The following is a 22,028-nucleotide window of genomic DNA, read 5'->3' on the forward strand; positions in this document are numbered from 1 at the left end:
TATTTAATTCGTATTTTTCATTTTGCAAAAAAAAAACATCTCAAACCTATTAATTTCACCCCAGCTGTCAATGATAAACCTGACTGCTGTGGAAAAGTTTTCTTATCTTGACTTTATAAATAAATTGAAATTTATTCAGTTCAGCAGATTTCAGTATGAAGTAACCAAGTTTAAAATTGAATCTGTAATTTTTCCAAAAACACTAAGAGCTTCAGAACCTAATCCAGCAGTATCATTTCTTAACCGTTTCAAATCCAAGATCGCTGAAAAATCTTTACCAAACGGAAAGCACATTCCAACACCCATTGATCTCCCACCCCACCCACTTAAGTGGCACCAGAATTTACATCTGATTAAAAGTTTTTAACCCCCAGAAATCGCACAAACGACGCCAAGCTTTCGCGTGTGAACTTGTGAAATTTTAACGAGTTTCTGCCACCCACCACAAACAGCTTTCGCGCGAGTGGCAACAGTACGGTTTCTCTGTTTTTCTTTCCGTTTTTCCCCCCCCCCCCCCCCCCCCCCCCCCGCAACGCCACCCACAAAAACATTTTTGAAAACAAAAAAAAATCCGAAAGCTAACCTTTCTCTCCTGCGTGCAATTGCGAGCGGAGCGTTTTATCCCGACGGGATGTAAATCAACCAGAAGTTGGTCGATTCAGGATTAGCTCGATTTTGGTTTTGGGTTGAGTTTTTTTTAAAGTTTGAACCACCGCATTTGTTTGGGTTTGATTTATTGGGAGTTTTTTGGGGCGGGGGTTACGTTTCAGTGTTTTCGGTTTGGATCATTGTTCGCTTATCAATTTATTGGCTTTTTTCCTGGGGGAAGAGAATTTTGTCAGTGCTGGGAAAGTGGGTCATGGTTAAAATATTACAAATGCTCAATGTTGGGTTGGAAAAAGTTTTTTCAATAACCGGTAGATATGCATTTAGGAAGATTCAGCTATCTGGTTTAGATGAAGAAGTATAGTCAACCCAATGAATCTGATTAAACTTATCGCGACCCCATGAACTGGGTAATCATTCCTAAGATAATCTCAATCAATCATTTCTTCGCACCGGAGTCAATAAATCTGAAATTCTTACGCAAGACAAATAAAAACACCATCAGATTCCACACATAATTCATTACAATTTATGGCGACACATGGCCAACAAGGGAGAGTATACTGCACAACATGAGACCAATCGAAAACAAACCTGGCCCTGATAAATGATGATTTATTTGATTACACCCGCTCACACGCTCACAGACATCTCCCTTTTCATGAATGTTTCACCCTGAAACAACAATATCAAACCGAATTGCTGCCGACAACGATGACGACGGCGCTCACATTACCCGCCAAATTTCGGGAAAACATGCTGATGATCATAACCATAATAGAGCGGTTTATGGCGGGCCACGAAAATGCGTATTATTTAGTGTCTGGCTGTGACTGTTGGCTGCGAACTCACTTCGTTTCCACCCACCCTTCTTCAACAGGTTCTATTAGTTTCGAGAATGACAAATGATGCAGTTTCATTGAGAATATAGAGTATGTTGATGTACAAATTTGGGGAAAGTGATCGCTTGATTTCTTGAGCTTGAACTTTATCTATGATCTATCTTTATGATGCAAACAAAATTAAGTTTATACTTATTATAAATGATTTGATTTTGTAGAAAGTAAATATAATGGGAGTTGAGTAATTGTTTTTTTTTATTTTTTGGTTTTTTGAACCATTTTTTTTCATTTTTTTTAGTATTAAAAATCAGTCAAATATAAATTGAAAAAAAAACAATGTCACTGTTTAAAAACTTTCATGAGGACGCATGGTACCTCTTAACGTGATTTTGGATCCAAACAGTATCGTGCACCTCCATGAAATGTAAATTTTCCAAGGCGATTCCGCTCAACTCAATCCAACAATTCATCATCCTCTCAAGATTCCGCAAGGTCGCCATCGATCAACATGTGCGCCGAACGTGCGACATTCCCAAGCACAACTAGCGCACTAATCCGCCCGCCCACACACGTGTGATTAATCACGTCTTTTGTCTTTTTCTCTCCCCCACCAGGAAAACCATTCAGCTCGTCATCATTGAGGAGGGCAGCTACGAGAAGGATGTGCTGCTGTACGTGAACCTCGGCGAGCCCCAGCAGGTTGGAGGTAAATCCTGGCCGGCGCGTGGCGGAAGAAACCCGCCGGGCAACACTGACATCGAACTTACTTTATGTTTCTTTAGTTGTTGTAGTTTACAGATGAAAAGTAGTTGTCACTCTTCTCTTAGTGTAGCTGGTTGCCGCCAATCGAGGCGGCGTTCTGTCTAACCGAAACGTATTTTAGATTTTTGATTTCATTTTTGTATTTTGTCGTATCGGTATGATTTTAATCAAATTAATATTTTTGTTCTGAATTTTCCCCTTTTGTAGTAGCTTTCATTTTTGTTTTAATAATCTTTTGTTTGCTCTTATTCTAGCACTTTTTTTTCAAATTGGCAGCACTGTATTCAGATTGTAGTTTCTAGCAGATCACAACAAAGTGTGCTGTGGGAAAGAAGACAGCAGGCCTTGTCATTTTTATTTTCTTTTATTGGTAGACAAACTGAACCAACAATCGCGCAGATCAGCAATGACAGTACCGTGAGCTTTTTGTTTGCAGCAAGCCCCTATTGTCACAAGCTGTTGCCATAGGCAACTTTCATAGCCCTTATTTGAATTCCAATCTTTGCAATAAAATCAACAGCAGTAGCAGCAGTAGCGCGGTGACATTGTAACATCAGGCAAATTGGAGATTGTCGATAGCGGAGGCTGAATATTAGCATGCCCTGAAAATAAAAACACACCTGGCAGAAAAAAAAGGATCAAGGGAGCTCGTTACAATTGAAACTGTTTCTTTTATACGGGATGCGCTAACAAGCTTTCGTGAACCGGCTCTCGCTTAGTGGATTGGAATCCAAAATTCATAAATTTCTTTAAATAGCCCTGACAATAAACAAACTATCATTATAGATTTTATTAATATTCCCAAAAGCGTCAAATTGCTGATTTTTGCTTTACATATATTTACAATTCTTTAAAAGGCATTTTTTTAAATTTTATAAATTTCAAAAATCACAAAAAAGGAAAATTCTTTTACTGAAATTTCTTTAACAGGTGAAAACACAAACATATAATTTACTGTATTTGTTGTTGAACTCTTTTAAATGTTCCTACACTGCCCCTGATCACATAAATGCCCCATATCCATTTTCAGCCTTATTAGTGGGACAAACTTGCCTTGCGTTTTTCTCAGCTTGCTGTTTTTGCTTATGGGACATTTATGCAACCATGGGCAGTACACTGCTTGATAAGTGTCTTAGCCAATGTTATTTTTGTAAAAATAAGTATGCAATGCCGTTATTCCAGAATGGTTCGAAAAGTAGGTTGTCACAACGGAATAACAAAAATTACATCAAATTTAGAGCGTCCAATTTGCCGGGGTTAAAAAAAATCTCGGGAAACGGAAATTTTTCAACTAATTTAAAATGTATTGGAAATTGTTCGGAACCTGGTTTTGATTGATATTTTGCAACCAAATTCTATAAGAGAGCAACTTTAATGGTCAAAATAAGTATAATGATCAGTAGGGTCCTTAGGCAATACGATTTTTTTTATTTACCAACAACGGTAAAAGGCAAGTCATTTATGATCACTTTTTAAGATTTTCATGTCAAAAAATTTAATCGAAGGGTCGACATTTTGCAAATATAATTTAAAAATCAAGTGCAGTACTTATAAAAATAAGCCACAACGATTATGTGCAATAAAATGTGCTCAATTTTAGAACCCAATTTATTCCTTGACTGCTTGTGAAAAAACATGCAGAAATAATGTTTTACGTGACTGATGAATTTTCAAAAACAAGAGGTTTCTGCTCTTGAAAAAAGCGTTTTAAATTTTTTTTGGACATCCAACTCATCGTACTTTTTTACATAATTCTGTTTTTTTTTTTTTTAAATCACACCTCAAAGTTTTCAAATATTTGGAGCGAATTTTCGACATTTGTTTGTATTCTTTGGGCAACTTTGAATGTTATGAATTTTTACATCAAGCTATAATTCCTCGATTTTTTTTCTATTTTCATCAAGTTTGGTAATGGTAAACAAAAAAGTAAAAATCTCGGTTTTGCTGTTTTTGGGAAAAGGTAAAAAAAAATTATTTACCTATTTTAAAATCTGTTGCCAAACAATATGTCATGTCATGGATGACACCGACCAAGAAAATTTCTGCGCAGGCTCAACTCGAGGGGAAGCATGAAGTTTGGGGTCCTCAGGAACACGTTCACTTCGATTTTTTCAAAAATATTTAGACAGGACCGAATGGTTTTTATCCAAAGTTTGCATGGTGAATTAGTGCTGTTCGCTACACCCACATATTATATGCCATTTTTGGATTGTATCTCCATACAAACTTTGGAGAAAAACCATTCGGTCCTGTCGAAAAAGTGTACGTGTTTCTGGGGACCCCAAACTTCATGCTTCCCCTCGAGTTGAGCCTGTGCAGTCATTTTTGTCAATTTTTGTAGGTCAGTGTTGTTGTTAATAATCTTCATTTTTGGCGCGAGAATAGCTATTCCCACTTTTGAATGCTTCAGACATTGGGATAATCTAAAACTAACCTTTAGGTGAAATGTTTAGACAGAAGAGTTCAATAAGAATAGTAAATCGAAATGAATTATGTTCCCACTTTTTTTCTAATTCATTTTGAAAAAATCTAGTCCAGAAGTTATTAATATGTATGCTTTTACTTGAATTTCGGAGATAACCGTATGAGTTATTTAAACAATGTTCGTAAGAAATCATTTTGAGATAAGACAATACCATATTGTCATCAAAATCGCTGGATTATTCTCATTTCAGAAATTTTGTTTGATATAATCCAATCAACGCAATGTTATCTGCAGACGATTATTTCTTTCTCTTACAGTTCGATGCTTCATCAAACAAATTAAACCAATATCGAGCTGACTTCCTTGAACTTGCACGCAATTGCAAACAATCATAAATTCAGATCCATTTGGATTCCAAACATGAACCTTGTTCAATAGACTCCGAGTTTATGTAATGAAGTTATGGATGATTGAATCAATAAACAAAACCAGCAGGAAACCAAAATATTTCTCACAACGCACTCATTTGGCCACAATCTCGGAAGGAGATGCTCCGGAAGCAAATAACCGTACAATAAAATCTCTCAATTGCAAATAAACACTTTTTTTCTGCCTTCCAGATTTGATTTTATCTAAATACACACTGCCTAAATGTACAATGTTATGATAGCTTAAAATAGACAGCAACAAAAAAAAGAGAAACATTTTCGTGCTTCCCCTTTCACAGCAACAAATCACACCGCCAGACGGGCGTTATTTACCTAACGCGTGGTGAAAAATGTACGATTTTATAGATAAACACAAATAAATACTTTGCGCGAGCGCCTGAAAGGTAGACTGAACGCACAGCAGCGCACCTGCCTCCGCTCTCCGGAAGATAAATCACTCGTTTGCCTGATGTTTACTCTGCGCTCGCTCGCTCGCTGTTATTGGTATTTGCACTAGACAAAGTGTCATCTAGCTGAACGATCGCAATCGTTTCCCGCCGTTGTTGTTTCTGGTTCACTTGGCGTTCATTTAGGTGATGACAGAGCGACACTTTTGAGCGCAATTGAATCCTTTTTGATTAAAATGATGATTGCTGGAGCAAAATTAGCTGACTGCGGAATATACGCCTTTTGATTTTTACAAATTGTATTTGTGCTTCAAGATAACATCAGTCGTAAAATAGTTGAATGAAGAATGATATGCCATGTTTGTAGGTTGTAGGTTAGAACAATAACATTCGGGAAAAGAGAACGCAGTGACATTTTTGGCTGAAAATATGTTCAAATAAGGCTGAACATCGGAATTCATATCATCACTGGATTCTTTTTCTTATATTTCCATTTGTTGCCCCGTAAACCGTATCTTTACTTTGATTTCATGATTTTTTTTTCTTTTCTTTCTCTTTTTCTTCTCTTCTTCACTGCTACTAATCATCTTCTACTACCACAAACACAACCACCCTTGCCTGCTGCATCCGTTGTACTACTGCCGCTATTCTACTACCATCATATATTTCAAAAATCAAACGAATGACACCACGAAAACAACACGAAATCGTCACAATCTCATCTCAATATACCAAAACACTAAACAAACACAAATTTCCGCGGATCAATTTCCACCACTGACATTTTGCAAATCGATCATTCTAAATTATTTAACCTCAAAAAATTAAACGAAATCAAAATGGCCGCCACGCTCTTTGATGCACAATTGGGAACACTGCCGTCGCCACCATGCCAACCAAATGTTGTTATTGTTGTCATTTTTACCAAAATCTTCTCTTGATGGATGACATTTTTGTAAGTAAACCAATTTGAACCTGTTCTCTACGCTCTTGGGCTTGGTTCTGCTGAGCGTGCTTTCTAGTTTGAAGATTTATCGCTTATCGCTTGCGCGAAACCTAACAATAAAACAAAGCTTCACTGCGCCATGATTGGTTTTCGGAAATTGGATACGGCTGTTCAAATTGGAAAGTTGACAGCTTAACCATTTGCATCATGCTTTACTCCACTGTGGCTGCGTACTTCATTGAACTCATCAATAGAACACCTCAACGAACTATAAGGCAAATCAGTATTCATAAACAACACCAACATTTTAACATCTAATACACTCAACCCCCGGCGGTTGGTGGACAAGGTCAACCTAAAAGGTGACGAACTTTCACATTTACTAACTAAAAAATGATCTCGTCCGGGGTTTCTGAGTAACAGTCAGATTTTGAGTATTTCGATCAAAAATTACCCCAAAACTAGGTGAAATTAACCTCGATGTCCTATTCAACGCAAAACTCTTTTCTAAGTAAGCATGGATTTGGGTTCGTGGGTGTACCTTTCCACTTTGTTTTCTGACAGCTCAGCATCACGATATGGGTGCTTACTTTACTGCCAAAAAGGCTCCAATCAACCACCATCGCGGGTCGACCTCTTTCGAGCTTCTGGTGACTCTCTGATGTGCGTCATCATGTTTTGATGCTCGGATGCACTCTGCCCCACAGCAACATCATCCCCGAGGGGGGTCATGAAAAATATTTCCTTTTTTGCCGAAGACTCCAACCCAATTTGGCGGGCTCTTTTGTTCCATCCACTGTTGCGGGGACGGCAAGGGTTCTGGTTTTTATTTGCGTTCACCAGATTGCATACTTTTGGGCGCTGGATTGGAATCAAGTTCAATTTATCTTGACTGACTCTTTTTGCCAGGGTCCTCGGCGGCTGCATCTGACAGCATGACATGAGCGGAGAACGCAAACAGCGAGATGATGATCTCTTCCATAGCTTTGGTGGCAAGCCTTTTACAGAATGACGAAAAGTCTAACTTTTTAAAGCTTTCGAAAAAAATCTTTTCAAACACTAATCCAGTCCACACAATGGAATCGGAGCAGAAATCCCCTAATCCAACTGAAAAGATGCAAATTCCCTCGAGAATCACATTTTTGTGCCACCCTGTCCCCAAAAAATTGGGGGCCTGGAAGGTTCCCACGCAACGGTCACACCCTTCTCAGCCAGATTGCCGCCTTTTAGGGGCAGTCGACAAAGAAAAGAAAAAGCAAACCCGTCGCAAATTTCGTGCTTCTCCGGTCGTAAACCTAGACTTGATTCAATTTGGACGAGACTCGTTTAGGAGGGTGGTAAAGGGGGCTGACCTTCAAGAACTTTACTTTTTGTGCTGACTCAAATCCATTTGGAGAAAAAGTGGACACGTCCTATTTTCGTGCCTTTGTTGATATTGTTATTTAAAGTAACCGAAGCTTGTTGAGCCCGCCAGATTTGGGACGGTCACGCAATCCGTATCTGAATGCCACGTTCCGGTTGATGGTTGGAGCGTAGAATGATGATTGCTCGAGTCGTAAACCTATGTGACTCCCCACAGGAAGTTATTAAGGCAAGGGCTTGGAAAAGTATGTCACAACAAAATGCATGTCATGAATTTCGGTAAAAAAAATCACAATTGCGTTGGTATTAAAACTCACTTTTGAACGACCAAGCAATCTGACTTTTAGATTACCCTCTAACATTTCCAAACCATTAACTCCAGCAGCTGCTAAAAACCAAGCATCTAACTCATCAGCTAATGGCCACTCTCCCCTATCGCCGCGCCGCGCGGCTACACGCCTCATTAACCCTTAATTACCCATTCCGGGCGAGTTTTTGTTCTTCGGTTCTGGAGTCTTACCATTTCTTATCGATTCATCCTTCCGGTGGCCTCCCCATAATCGTAAACTGTTTTCCGGCTAGGCGTTTTTCTCGCTCTCTCTTTCTTTCTTCATATCGTTTTATTACTTGCGCAGTCACACCGCGCCATCTACAGGGAGCGAACTCGTTCCGTTTTCTATGGCACTATCGCCCGAAAGTATGCTATCGCTGAAGCACGCACAAATTTTCGCCACCACCACTTATTCCGGGCGTCAGTTGGTCTAGTCGGCACTGTGACATAAATTAAGATTAAAGTAGTCCTTGGTTTGCTTTACGAGATCACTCGCGCGCGCACACACACACATGCGAGCATACATAAAGTTTACGAACACTAAACCGTACAGCCTGCTTCGTTATGCAGAACTCCACCGCCCGACCACCTTCACCTTCCTCAAAAGAAATAATGTTCATGAAAAAGAAAACAAAAAGATGGGAAAAAATAAGCATATTTTTCGCTTTTCTAGACATTTACTTCTTGACACAACTTGATTACGATCAACAACTCTGGACGCCGTCTTCGTCGTTTGGCACAAGGCGCCTACACGCTAAATTAAATTTACCCAGTTTGGACCGGTACAACACCAGGCAACCACTGAGAAATTCTCAACACTTTTCAGCACCCAGTGACAGATAGAACTCAGCTTTGAGCAACCACCAATAAGCGTGTACACTTGATTAACCTCGGCGCTGAGTTGTCTGGGATGCCGTCTGGTCTGTTTGCGCTATCCCTTAAAAACGTCCCCGACTCGGTTGCTAGGCGGGACCAGACTGGAACACAACAGGCTTTAAAAATGGAGGGAAAATCATAAACTACTGAGAATTTTAAAAAAAACTCAAGATGAGTCATGAAAATTCGGTGATAAATCAACTAATTTTAAACCTTTCAGTTAAAACAACTTTTTTGAGTATGTTCGACATCGACAAAAGCTTTTTGTCAACCTGACATTTCATCGCGTGCTCCTATAAGTTCCGTTTCTACACTAATTATAATCAAATCTCATAACTCGATTTACGGGTCATCTTGCTCATCCTGCCGTCCATCTCTGTGCAATTCTTTGTTCTTCTCGTTTATTGCCCAACTATGTGTTCGTTCACGTTTTTCCGTTCTTTGTGTTCTTTCATCCGAATTGGAGTTGGAATTGTCTTAATTCTCAATCCAGTTTATTTTATTGTTTCCCTTTTCGTTTCTAACAACAACTATATGTTTCTAACAACTTATTTTCTCTGTTCTCTTTTTTTGACGTTCCATAACCGATTGTTTATGTTTCTGTCGTGTTGTGAGTGTCCCAGTGTGTTCGAATGAAGATCGGATTCTGCCAACCAAAAAAAAGTTGAAGAAGACTTTCTTTTCGTGGCAAATCCGTGCCTTTCTGCTTGAGTGTGCTAAAACAGTATCTATCTGCGGAGATTTGTGTGCATCTGTGTGTGCGTGTGTATGTTGATAGGGGCTAGAAAGTAATTTTCTTCCCTAGAAAATATGATGCAGTGTGCTACACGCAAAACTACAATTAGATGAAACTGGATAGATTGTTTTTTATAACTGAAATAAACAAAAATATTAATCTTTTCCAAAACTAAAAAGAAGTTTCAAATATTTGTTGTTTTGCATGTTAAAGATTTGATGGTTTGCCGGCAAAAAGATAGAATGTTAATATTTCTTTGAAATGGTTCATGAAACTGGAAATGTGAAGAAATTCGTTCAATTAAGTAAAACGGATTTCTTCATGTTTTTTTTAATTTCGTGAACTAACAAGCCGTTCATGACTTTAGGAACGGGGTTTTTTTCATATAGCAAATTACTTTTATGTACTTGGATTTATTTATATCAACCTCTCAAACAAATGACAGCTTTGAAAACAATCATAACAATTTTAACTACTCATTCCTTTTGCCAACAAAACAAAATCGAAAGCAATTGCATCCACAACTCCTCGCGCTCGTATTTCCCAACCTCGTTCGTTTGACTTTCCTATTTGTGTTGGAGCATTTCCGTTTGAATATAAAGCAAAGAAAGCAAGTGCGAATAAAACGTTTTCTCCTTTCTTTCTTTGTCGAATTATCTTGGCCAGGCGTGTGCTGCCGTTGGAATTCAATTTCACTAACCGACTTTTCCGTTTCCTATTCTTCTATCCCCTCCCACCCTTTTCGTTCTCCCTCTCTCTCTCTTTCCAATTACGGAAACGATCCGGATTCGCCAGACGACGAACTGACAGGCATCATCGAGGCGGCGGAATCGAAGGCCGCCGAAGACCTGACGGAGGAGGACAAGATGGCGCTACTCGGCAGGCCCAAGGCCGGTGATATTGTCAGGGCACAACTTAGGATAAAAGAAAGTAAAGAATTTAAGGTGAGTGTGATTGGCGGGTTTCTTTGTGCGCTCAGTTTCCGCGAACTGTACTAGGTTATGTTCCTTTTTTTTCTCCAATTTGGAAGAAGGGAAAACTTTAGCGTTTGATCGACCGACGTGTCCCGGAACAGACAGAATGTAAGGGGCTTTGTCAAAGGGAAGGAAAACGCTCAGACAATGGGGCAATTTGCTCCATTCATTGCGATGGAGCTTCGTTCAAAATTGAAGAAACGGAAAAGCTGGAAAGGCGATTACCTGCACAATGAAAGAAATCTATTAAATTGATTGAATATATGGGTCATTGGTAACAAAAAAAAATTATTTTCAAAAGGCTATGCTGCTCCTGTTTGCATAAATATCGTACAACCTCCCAAAATTTGGAAGCGATTGGTTAAGTCTACGATTGGTGGAAAGCGATTGAAATTTGTATGGAAATGACATCAGCACTCGTCATATTTTTCCAACTCGTTTAACCTCCTAAGATGTACGACTCATGCTGAAAAAAATCTTCTTGTGTTAACTTCTTTTAACGATCGAACATTAAAAAAATGTGAATAAGCCTAATACATCTTTGTTTTCCAGTTCCATAGAGAAAAAAAAACATCTAATCAGTTCATAATGTATGAAGTGATGAAATTTATCAATAAAAGTTTATTAAAACATTCAACATTGTTATAATCTATTTAGCCCCAAACGTGCTCGAAAATTTTGCTTTTTTCAGGTTTTTGATCCCTTGAAATTACTTTTAATTTGAAACAAACTGTCAAAGTATATCACCACTGTAAGAAGCAATTTATGTCTCTGCAATCTTCCCAACGTCCCAACATAAAACTTTGTCACCAACAATGGTAAATTTTGTGACTGTGTTAAATCCCTCGTAATTTAGCCCATAATCACAAGTTTGCAACGTCTAATTGGATCCAAATTTTCGACCTTCTTCGAAGGTCCTTTCTGTCCGTTCTCAAACGTCTAGAAACACAAACACACATATAGCCAATCACTACCACCTAGTTGATAAGTGACATTATCGTCCTACCCTGCTCGAAGTAATCTCTTTTCCAAACGATCGTTGCTCCCCCTTAAGGCTGATGATCCCTGGTGCAACCCCCTCAAAAAACCCCCCAACCCCCCAGATTTTAACGGCTCCCTGACTTCTCATTTCTCTAAGCTTTTTATTACAGTTCTCGTGCCTTTGGTCCCAGCACTGGGTCTGGGCGCTCTTCCAAAAGTCGGCCTCGCCCCGACGACGACGGCGGCTGGCTGGTCTGGCACAAGTGGCTTTATTTTCCGTGAAAAACACTTTTCCTTTTGTTTGGGGACGGATGGCCGATGATGCCAGGCCGGAGTCACAAAATCTCGTGCTTTTTGGTACTTACTCACTCATGCCTTTACGCAGCGCGCGATGTAAACTTGGGTTCAGCAAACAACCAGAAAAGGGGGTTATCAAGGTAGAGTAAGGGGCAAGGAAAGAGGGGAACACTTTATCTCCGGAAGACGAGATTCAATCCAGCTTGTAGTAATGTTTGATTAAATCTTGATAGTTTAAGAACTTCCAAAATTATTCCATATTGAAAATATATGTTTATTTAACACTTGTTAGTTTCTCAATTTAGAATTAGTTGAAACACAATTAAAAAAGAGTTCAACACTTTTCCTTTAAAAAAAATATACAAATCATTCACGTTAAGCAAGATGTGTCCCCGGAATTCCGCCCTCTCGTCCAGCCCAGCCAGATTTTAAAGTCCCGTCAGGTACGCTGGGACCTGTAGTCACGTTACGACCGACGAACAACCCCGCGACTTTTCAACCAGAACTCGCGCGGAGACAGAAGTCGTGAAGGCAAAGGTCACAGCCGCTGTTCAGCTCTAAAGGTGTACCTTTCCCGTCACAAATCATGGCAGCTTTCGCACAGGTGCGAAGCTTTTCTCCTGCTGTTCGTGATTGTTTCTTCTCCTGAAAGAGTCGTCGAGCTTCGGGCACATCGGTTAGTTGGTTGGTTGACTTTAGAGCTGTTTTACAGACTATTCTATGTTTATTTTGCTGTCTTTACCCAAACAGTCGGAACGTGGCTTGCTCAGCGATGAAAATTTTGCAAAATTCTTGACTTTTCTGCGTCAAACGGTAAATAGTTGATACACCTGACTGGGCTGGGTACGGAGTAACTGCCTCCGGTTGAGCAAAATGACGGAAAGCTCTTCGTTACGCTGGGACGTGACTACTTGAGTGGAAAACAGTGACAGATTGCTCGCTGCTTCGAGCTCTTTCTTGTACGTTGTTCCTCCGTTGAGTGGCTTCGACGTGATTCCTGAACCGTTCCATCCGGCGGAGTTTGTTCGATCGAGTTTTGACACAAAATCGGTAAATTCATTGCGAGTTGAATCTCCAGTTGATAGTTTGAATGCTGTTGTTAAGTTGAGTCATGAAAGTTTTCTCCAATTATTTTAGCAAACTTGTTTTCTTTGTTGATGGATCAAATTATATCAATTGCTGCCCCAAACCTGTCATAAATCATTTTGAATCGTTGTTCTAATTGGAAATTTCGAATGTTGTATTCGTTTATTAATCACTCGTAGTCTTTTATTTTCAATCCAAAATTGCTTGAAATTAGTTTAAAACGTCTGTCAATTCCGGTTAAAACTATAAAGATGTCATCTAGTTAAGAATTGAGAATTATTTTGACATTTAAAATATTTTCACGTTCAAAATTCATGTTGGCTCAAAAATTGTAAGATTCTATTCGATTTAAAATTGCGATTATTGAAAGATTGAGATTAAAGGCTGAAATTTGAAAGGTTGACCATTAGGGTGTAATATCAAAATCGATTTTCCAGCACAGCATTTTTTCAGTTCCTTTTGGGGTCCTAAACAACTCCCCAAAGTTTGGGAACGATTGGTTTAGTCCTCACTTTGCGCAAAGCGATTCAATTTTCCATATAAATTTGTATGGGAAAAATCATTTATTTTTTTTTTGAATTTTAATATTTTAAAAATCCAAGTTTCACGCTGTACTAAAACCGGATTCATATTCGGATGCTCTGGAAGGTGCTCTACAACTTTCCCGAAGAGAGTATGGTGCTAACTTGCTCCTGAAAGAAGATACAGCGTCCTCAAAACTCGTCCAAATCGTGATTTTCGACCAAAAAATATCACAGCAAAAAATAATGTAAAAATGGAAGGTTGAAAACAGAATGTTGAAAAAAAGAATGATGAATTTTACCTCTATAATTGTTGAACAACGAATTTTTTTTTTTGTCAAACAGGTTTTACACAAAAATTGTGTAATATTACCTAATTTTTGATGAATATTAAACATTATTTTTGCTACTCGTATACTTGAGTAATATTCATCCAATTTAGGTACAATATTCAATCATCTTTTGACCCAGGGACTATGACAACTGTCAAACGCAACGTTTTGAAAAGTGGTTGGCAGAAGCCTGTCGGATCGTGATTCAATCGTCGCGTGTCCGGGAGTTTTGGTCGCTCGTGCGTCAATCAATCGTTGCAGATTCTGTGCGACGACGTGTGTTTTGGTGAGTTTGTGTTGGTGCTTCTTCCGGATCGGTTTGGAGGAAGGTGCCAGTGTGTCCGAATGTTTACGTCCAGGAATCGTCGCCGATTCCGTGCCGCCGTCGTCGTTTGTTTTGGTGAGTTTGTGTTGGTGCTTCTTCCGGATCGGTTTGGAGGAAGGTGCCGGGTGTTTACGTCCAGGAATCGTCGTCCAAGAATCCTTAAAAAGTGGTGCTTTTTTGGTTAAGTTTGAAGGAAGTTGCCTGTCGAGTTTTGGGGTTTGAACAGTTCACGAAGAATCTGATGTACGATCCATTTTTTTCAGGATAGTTGGTTAGTCGGGATGACTTGTTTATCGGACTTATTCATCCAAAATATAATAAAAAATTTAATTTTTCAACAAATGTTAAATTTGAAGTAAATAACCTCATGTTCATTTTGTAAGTAAAAACAGGACTAATAAATTCCTAAAATATTGTTTTTAATTATTTCTTTGAGTGTTATCAAATTGGCTTGGTGAGAAGCATTCTTTGATGGCCCCTCTCGTGTAACACGCATCACTTTTCGATTTCTGGCAACAGTTAAGAGTCCTAATGACAATTTTAAATATCACTAAACATAATTATCAACTCATCTTTACAGCTTCTCAGAACAAACGACTCTTGGAAAATGCCAAAGCCAACGTGGAAAAAGCAGCCGCCATAACTGTGCAAAATAAGATTTTCGGATCTAATCACCATTAGTCGACATCTATTTTCACTTTTAGATAAGTTTTGTTTTCTTTAGAATATGACACTTTGTAAAAAAATCGCTTTTTTTGCAGGTGAATATTTCATGTGGGATAATATCTCAAGTATTTCAACTGGTGAAACATCGTCTGGGAAGGTAGCTACTGCTGGAACTTTTTTTTGGGTAAGTACACAGCAAAAAATCCGATGGTAAAATCGCATGCACAACACTAATTTAACATTACACTTTGCATGTACAATTTTTGGAAACACAAAAAAGGTGCCACCGATGGGATTCAAACACAATTATCCTCCTTTTTGGACTCAATATTGTACTGACGATGAATAACGTCTTACTCGAAGGTGCTGGGGTACCATTTCGCAGAAAACAGTGCTTCAGATTTCAAACGCTAATATTTCGGTCCGGATGAATCTAAAATGCACGTAAAAATTTGTCAGAATTTTCTATCAAACTTCCTACAATCGCACAAATTTTTGTCCAACATTGTTCCCTTCTCTCTGCTTTAACTGTTAAAACAATTCAGTTGGAATGCATGCAATTTTTAAGCGAAGTTGGCTTTAAGCAAACACGTAATTTAATATCTAGTTATATCAGTGCTTTTACTTTTTGTATATTATAAAAGAAATGGCTCAATCCTTAGTCGTACAATTTATGCAAAATTAATTTACTCTGGCTTAAATAATTTTCCGATTTCTGCTTCTCCAAATTTGTCGACTGCAAATCGTGAAAAAGGTTTGATTCTGCTTACGTAGGCTCTGACTTAGCAGCTCTGCTAAAATTATTTTCAATCTTGTGCAATGTTCAAAAACAAATAATTAATTGAATAATTATTGAATCCCAACGATATAACTTATGGTAAAACAGGACCATATTGATTCCACGACTAGCATTTTTGGAAGCACCTTTAACTTAAACACCGTAACTTAAACATGTTCTGTCTGTTGCAGACGCTAAATAGGTCGATAGCGAGCAACCTGTCGAGTTCAGACATTTATTTAAGTTGAACGAAAGTTGTCCAAGAACTGGCGTTCCGTCTAACCTTAAAGTAATATTTGCTAAAAAACCAACCCGGGTCCTTAGAGCGATCAAGCAGTTGGCCGCTAACTGATTGCCGCCCACAAAGTACCCTGAAAGTCATGAAAAAAATATACGTTTGAATCAAATGTTTTATTAACGTTCTCTGAAATGGATGACATTTCAATACCTATCCTTCCACTTTCTCAGCCACAAATTACACATTTTTTAATGCAATAATACACATTCTTTCGTAAAATTCAACATTTTTGCGGTAAATTTCATCATTTTTTTAGGTAATTTTCATCATTATTTAAGGTAAATTTCATCATTTTCTGATGAAAATTCATCATTTTCTAAGGTAAAATTTATCATTTTTTTTGCCACAATATCTGTCACCATTTCCTGATGAATATTACCATCATTTTTTTTTCTGTGAACACGTTTTAGACGAGTTTTGAACACGCTGTATCTTTTTATAGGAGCAAGTTAGCACCATACTCTCTTCGGGAAAGTTGTAGAGCATCTTTCGGAGTATTCGAATATGAATCCGGTTTTAGTACAGTGTGATGCGTAAAATTTATAAATATCAAAATAAATAAAAAATGTTTTCCCTATACAAATTTCCATAGAAAATTGAATCGCTTTGCGCAAAGTGAGGACTAAACCAATCGTTCCCAAACTTTGGGGAGTTGTTCAGGACACCAAAAAGAACTAAAAAGTTGGTGTGCTCATTAGATTTGGACAATTTAATTTTTTTCCATACCCTAATACTCCATACAAAAAAGTTTAGACAATTGTCCACGATGGGGAGGGGGGTGATATTTCCAAAAGCGTGTCCACGTGGTTTATGGATGGTCCCTGCAAACATTTTTAAAAATTAACTTAACCTCTTTCAAAGCGTTTTTTTTTTTATTTCTGTTTACTTCTCAGTTTCATTATATTTTGAAATTATGATTTTCTTCACACACAAAAGTTGAACCGTGAAGCTTTTTTGAGCAAAAATGTTGAGATATTGTAATTTTCTGTTCTTTTATATTTAAATGACGAAAATGTCCTAAAAATATCTGGAATTTAAAAAAAACTTCAATTGATTGATGCTTTTCTTGGTGATGAATATGTGAATAAAGTATTTCTTTAATTAATGCTTTTTCACATTGTGGCCGCAAGCTCAAGTGAGCCTCAAATTTGGCCCGTCATTCAAAATCTTTGGGCACCCCGGGTTTAAACTGATAGATGACATATATTATTTTAGGATAAATGTGTACTTGGATGCTGTTTCGTTGAAATTCGCTCGGAAATGGAATTAAGAGGGCGGAATTAGTGGACTGAAACACTTGTTGAAAGGGAACATTTTACATTTTGATTTATATATTTAGTTAGTCCCGCCCGTGTGGATCAATCGGACCGCGCACTGGACTCACAATCCAGAGGTCGCCGGTTCGAATCCCGCGGCGGGCGCTCTAAAATTCTTTGTGTAAATATGGGTATTCGGCGCCGTCGCTCCGTGCCATACTTTCATACACTTAGGAGCCCAGGGCGGCGAAGTCCTTGTATATAAAAAGGAAGACACTAGTGGTTGGTACTAGCAATGGTGGCCGACAGCTATAAAGTCAACTTCGTTTTTATATATTTAGTTCAATTCAATTTGACGATTTTCGTTTTATAAACAAAATATTTTGCAGATTTTGGATAGGAACTCGGTTGCTTACTTCCTACGAGGATATTATTATTTAAACCAATTGAAACGCTTTTAAGAATCTTTTATAAATAGTAAAATTTGATCAATGTGAGTTGCTACAAATATATTGCTTTTCCATAAAAAAAATTATAAACATGGCTATTGAATGAGTCCATATAGCTTTCATAAATTTTGACCATATTAAATGAACAGTATTCTGTTTTCGAATATAATTGTTGTACATCGAAAAACTAGACGAATTGTACAGTAAAGGGTCTTTAAAAATTGTAAAATCTTTCCGAACCCAGTTTCAAAATAGCAAACATTCAAGACAGCTTTCCACCTTAAAGACATGGCAAGCATCGCATTGCCTTTCGATCCACATCCTTCACGATTCCGAACGTCCAATTTTCCCCCTCACTTTTCCTCCGCCAAACCCATCCAGCCTGTCAATGTGCAGGCACGTAGGTCCCGTTCAAGCGCAACGTCGATTGTGGAATTTTACCCCCATTTTCTCCGGCTATTTTCCATATTTTATGCCAGAGCCATTACTAGATCGTTTCTCATGCATTGTTGTGGAAAAGGCCGGAAGCGACCAGAACCAGGACCATGCTACCGCGGGACCATAGAGAAGGAGTGGAAAACTTGTGCGGTTTTGGGCACGGTTACGGTTCCGGCAAGGCACACGTGGTGGAGGGAAACGCTTCCCGGAAATGGGAAACACGGTGTGTTGGGAATTAAAGAAGTTTGAAATTATTTTTAATTATAGTAAAATCTATTAAACGTAGAGTTAATTTTAAAGTCTAAATTTGAATTATTAAACATGAAAAAATATAATCAACTGAGCCGGGACAAACCCTTTCCCCTCAGCTGATCTACTTTGTAAGTTGTGAATCGAGGGAGGACTTTTCCATTCTGTTTCCCATTGATTCACTGCGAATTTCTGCCCGTTTCTATTTATGTATGAATGTGGCATAGAAAAACATAAATTCGAACATAATGGGCTCTGACTATGATCGACGGGGCGATTGCCAGCGGCCGGCATCAATGTCGACACCAAAGTTGGAGCCTTTTCCCGGGAATCAAGACCTCGCACGTCTCTCACAAAGTTTGGCCCAGGCGCTCTCGTTCGTTCAATTGAAGCAAAATAAAACTTGATCTTTCTTGGGATGCGGTGCCCGAGGTCCAGTTGAACTGTTCTTCCTGGTACCTTTTGTCGATTCCCAGAAGAGGCATCTTGCCGAAAGGTGTAGACATTTTTCATTCACAACTTATTCACGGAATTTGCCCACCCAAAAGTGTAGTTAATTGGGTGGATTAAGGTAGCTCCATTTGACCTTTTCGGTCAGGAAGCTGGGAATCTTTAGGTCGCCCAAAGACCCACACAGCTTGATGAATTATTCAAGCAGGATATTTACTGGGTCGAAAAACTTGGAGTCGACGGAAAAAGGCTGCGGATATCTGTCCGCAAAATTTATAAGGGGAGACGGTTTGAATTTTTAAGCGGCCTATCAATGTCCTACTTAGGGCTAAAGTTTTATTTATTTTTCTCGGCTCCATTGAAGAAAATTGGCATCGTGTTGCCAAGATTATGCATATGAGGTTTAGTGAAATGAAATGGGTTGAATTAGGTCCAACGACATGTCATGGGTTATTAAACAACATATTTATGTAAAATAAACCATTTATCAAAACCTTAATCCAAACATTGTTTCCTAAAAAAGCATTAAACGGTCTCCAGATTTAATGGAACAGCGATTCCACTTCGAACCAGCAGGAAAGTAATAAGACTCATATGTTTTTATGTTTGACAATCATGGTGGTCCTATCCAAAAAAGAGAAGTAGAAAAATAACGTCTTTTGACTATTTTCGCAAAACCCACATTTTTTTTAAATCATATCTCTAGAATGGCTTAACTTATTTGAACTTATTGCGTTGCATTTTAAACATCGTTGGCAGTGTTGATGCTCCACTTTTTAAAGGAGATGAGGGAAAATCTCCACGGTATTCCCAAGTAAGTTTCGCTTGGAGTTGGACGGCTTTTGGGAAGGTAAAAGTTCTAGGATACGAGATCACAAATAAAACAAAAGAAACACAAACATTTAACCACGGGGCTTCGTTCCTTCCACAGAATTAAAGGAAATCAATTTCAATAGAGGATTTGCAGCAAAGCTAAAAGACACATGTCACCACCTCTGAACAAGTAGCGTAAACCTATAATTTTTCGAAAAAATGTGTTTTTACCTTCAAAATCTACATTTTTATAAAACTTATTCCGGATTCGGATGAGAAAAATTATGTCCAACAATTTGGTGTACAACTTTCCAATATTTGTTCGATTTTTCTATGAGAAAATTGTAAATTTAGAAAAAGATAGTTATTTGGACTATTTGGCAACAAAGTCTGTCAAAAATCAATAGAGAATTTGCAGCAAAGCTAAAAGACACATGTCGCCACCTATGAACAAATAGCGTAAACCTATGATTTTTTGAAAAAATGTGTTTTTTCCTTCATAATCAATATTTTTATAAAACTTATGCCGGATTCAGATGAGAAAAATTATTTCCGACAATTTGGTATACAACTTTCCAATATTTGTTTGATTTTTCTATGAAAAAACTGTAAATTTAGAAAAAGATTGTAATTTGGACTATTTGGCAAGAAAGTCTGTCAAAAATCAATAAAAATTGTTGAATATACGTTAACACATCTGTTATCAACTATATAAATGCTTATTTCATTGATATATACCGGGAAATTCATTTTTTCGTGTTCCAAAACATGTTTTTTAAAGAAAAAGTTCACAAATTTTTGCGTGCCCAAAAATTGATGTGCATTATTTCAAAGCAAAAAAATTTCCTCGTCTTTTGCAACCAGTTTCATTAAGATCGATGCAGGGAATCATGAGAAATAATCTATTTTGTTCTACAATCCGGCAGAAAGGCATACGATAGAGAATTTGCAGCAAAGCTAAAAGACACATGTCGCCACCTATGAACAAATAGCGTAAACCTATGATTTTTAAAAAAAAATGTTTTCTCCTTCATAATCAACATTTTTACAAAACTTATGCCGGATTCGGATGAGAAAAATTATTTCCAACAATTTGTTGTATAACTTTCCAATATTTGTTTGATTTTTCTGTGAGAAAACTGTAAATTTAGGAAAAGATAGTAATTTGGACTATTTGGCAAGAAAGTCTGTCAAAAATCAATACAAATTGTTGAATATACGTTAACACATCTGTTATCAACTATATAACTGTTTATTTCATTGATATAAACGGGGAAACTCATGTTTTCGTGTTCCAAAACATGTTTTTTTAAAGAAAAGGGTCACAAATTTTTGCGCGCCCAAAAATTAATGTTCATTTTTTTAAAGCAAATAGTTTTTCTCGTCTTTTGCAACTAGTTTTATTAAGATTGATGCAGGGAATCATGAGAAATAAGCAATTTTGTACTTAAATCCAGCAGGAAGGAATACGATTTTTGGCAAGTAACCTCATTTTGGCGCCACCTACATTTGAAAAACAGTCACGCTGCAAAACCTCAATCAGCACAACGACCACCAAATGAATGTAAATCTGGTCGCACGTGCATTTTGGTGCAAAATTGAGTTAAGAACGCCATTTTGTGCAGCTCACAATGCTTCACTTGTTGTCCTTCACAGATGAGATATTTAATAAAATCCAAAAAAACGCATCAACTGGTCAAAAGGATTTTAGTCAGAACGCGTTTGCGCACGTACGTGCCCAACTAACGTTAACATTTTTAATTATAACTGAGGACTCCGGTAACCAAACTTCGGGACAATGCACAGAATTATACTCTAGTCTTTCTCTATTCAAGGTAAACATAAAAAACCCGTTTTTCTCGGAACGTCAAAAAACGACGTGCGACAAGATAGCACGACAACCTCGATTTCAGGGCTATGACATCGTAGTCGTTTTTTCTTCGATAGGTATCTAAATTGCTTTAAAGCTTCTGTTATTTTTCTTAACTGAATTCTGCAAAATAGTACTATTTGAAATTTGAAGCGATTTAATATATCTCTTTTTTAAATCTGCAAAAACTCAAACACCAAATTTTATAAGAAACAGTTTAAAAAAATCTAGCATATAAAAAATGGTACTTTTTAGAAGTGTAGCTTTTTTTTACATCATCAATCTGAATGTTAACTAAATAACTACTAAAGACACCGAATGCATAAGAAAATTTTGAAGCACTTTTGCATAAAAAAAATTTAAATGGATTGTTCAAACATAACTAATTAACAGACAATGATTCATTCAAATCTAAAAGGTAAATTTGGAAATCTTTTTGTTCCCAAAGGCACAAAATAGACACAAATCCGTGCCAAAAAGATCCAGTCCTAAGTCCCTAGCCCCAGGGTCCTCAGCCATGCAGG

At 37.8% G+C, this 22,028-nt stretch overlaps 1 protein-coding gene across 14 annotated transcripts in view; it reads left to right on the top strand.

Annotated features, from left to right (window-relative positions):
• The window catches only part of LOC120429813 (sodium/calcium exchanger 3), a 164,339-nt gene that overhangs the window by 132,221 nt on the left and 10,090 nt on the right, over positions 1–22,028 (top strand). For 13 of the 14 annotated variants that reach the window (XM_052706752.1, XM_052706753.1, XM_052706745.1 and 10 more), the window contains 2 exons: positions 2,063–2,154; positions 10,517–10,665. In XM_052706752.1, the coding sequence (XP_052562712.1) occupies positions 2,063–2,154; positions 10,517–10,665 (241 nt within the window). The remainder of the gene's footprint in view (positions 1–2,062; positions 2,155–10,516; positions 10,666–22,028) is intronic. The other variant, XM_052706754.1, reaches the window with a different exon arrangement.

Source organism: Culex pipiens, chromosome 1 (genome assembly GCF_016801865.2).
Source record: "Culex pipiens pallens isolate TS chromosome 1, TS_CPP_V2, whole genome shotgun sequence".
Classification (NCBI taxonomy): Eukaryota; Metazoa; Arthropoda; class Insecta; order Diptera; family Culicidae; genus Culex; species Culex pipiens.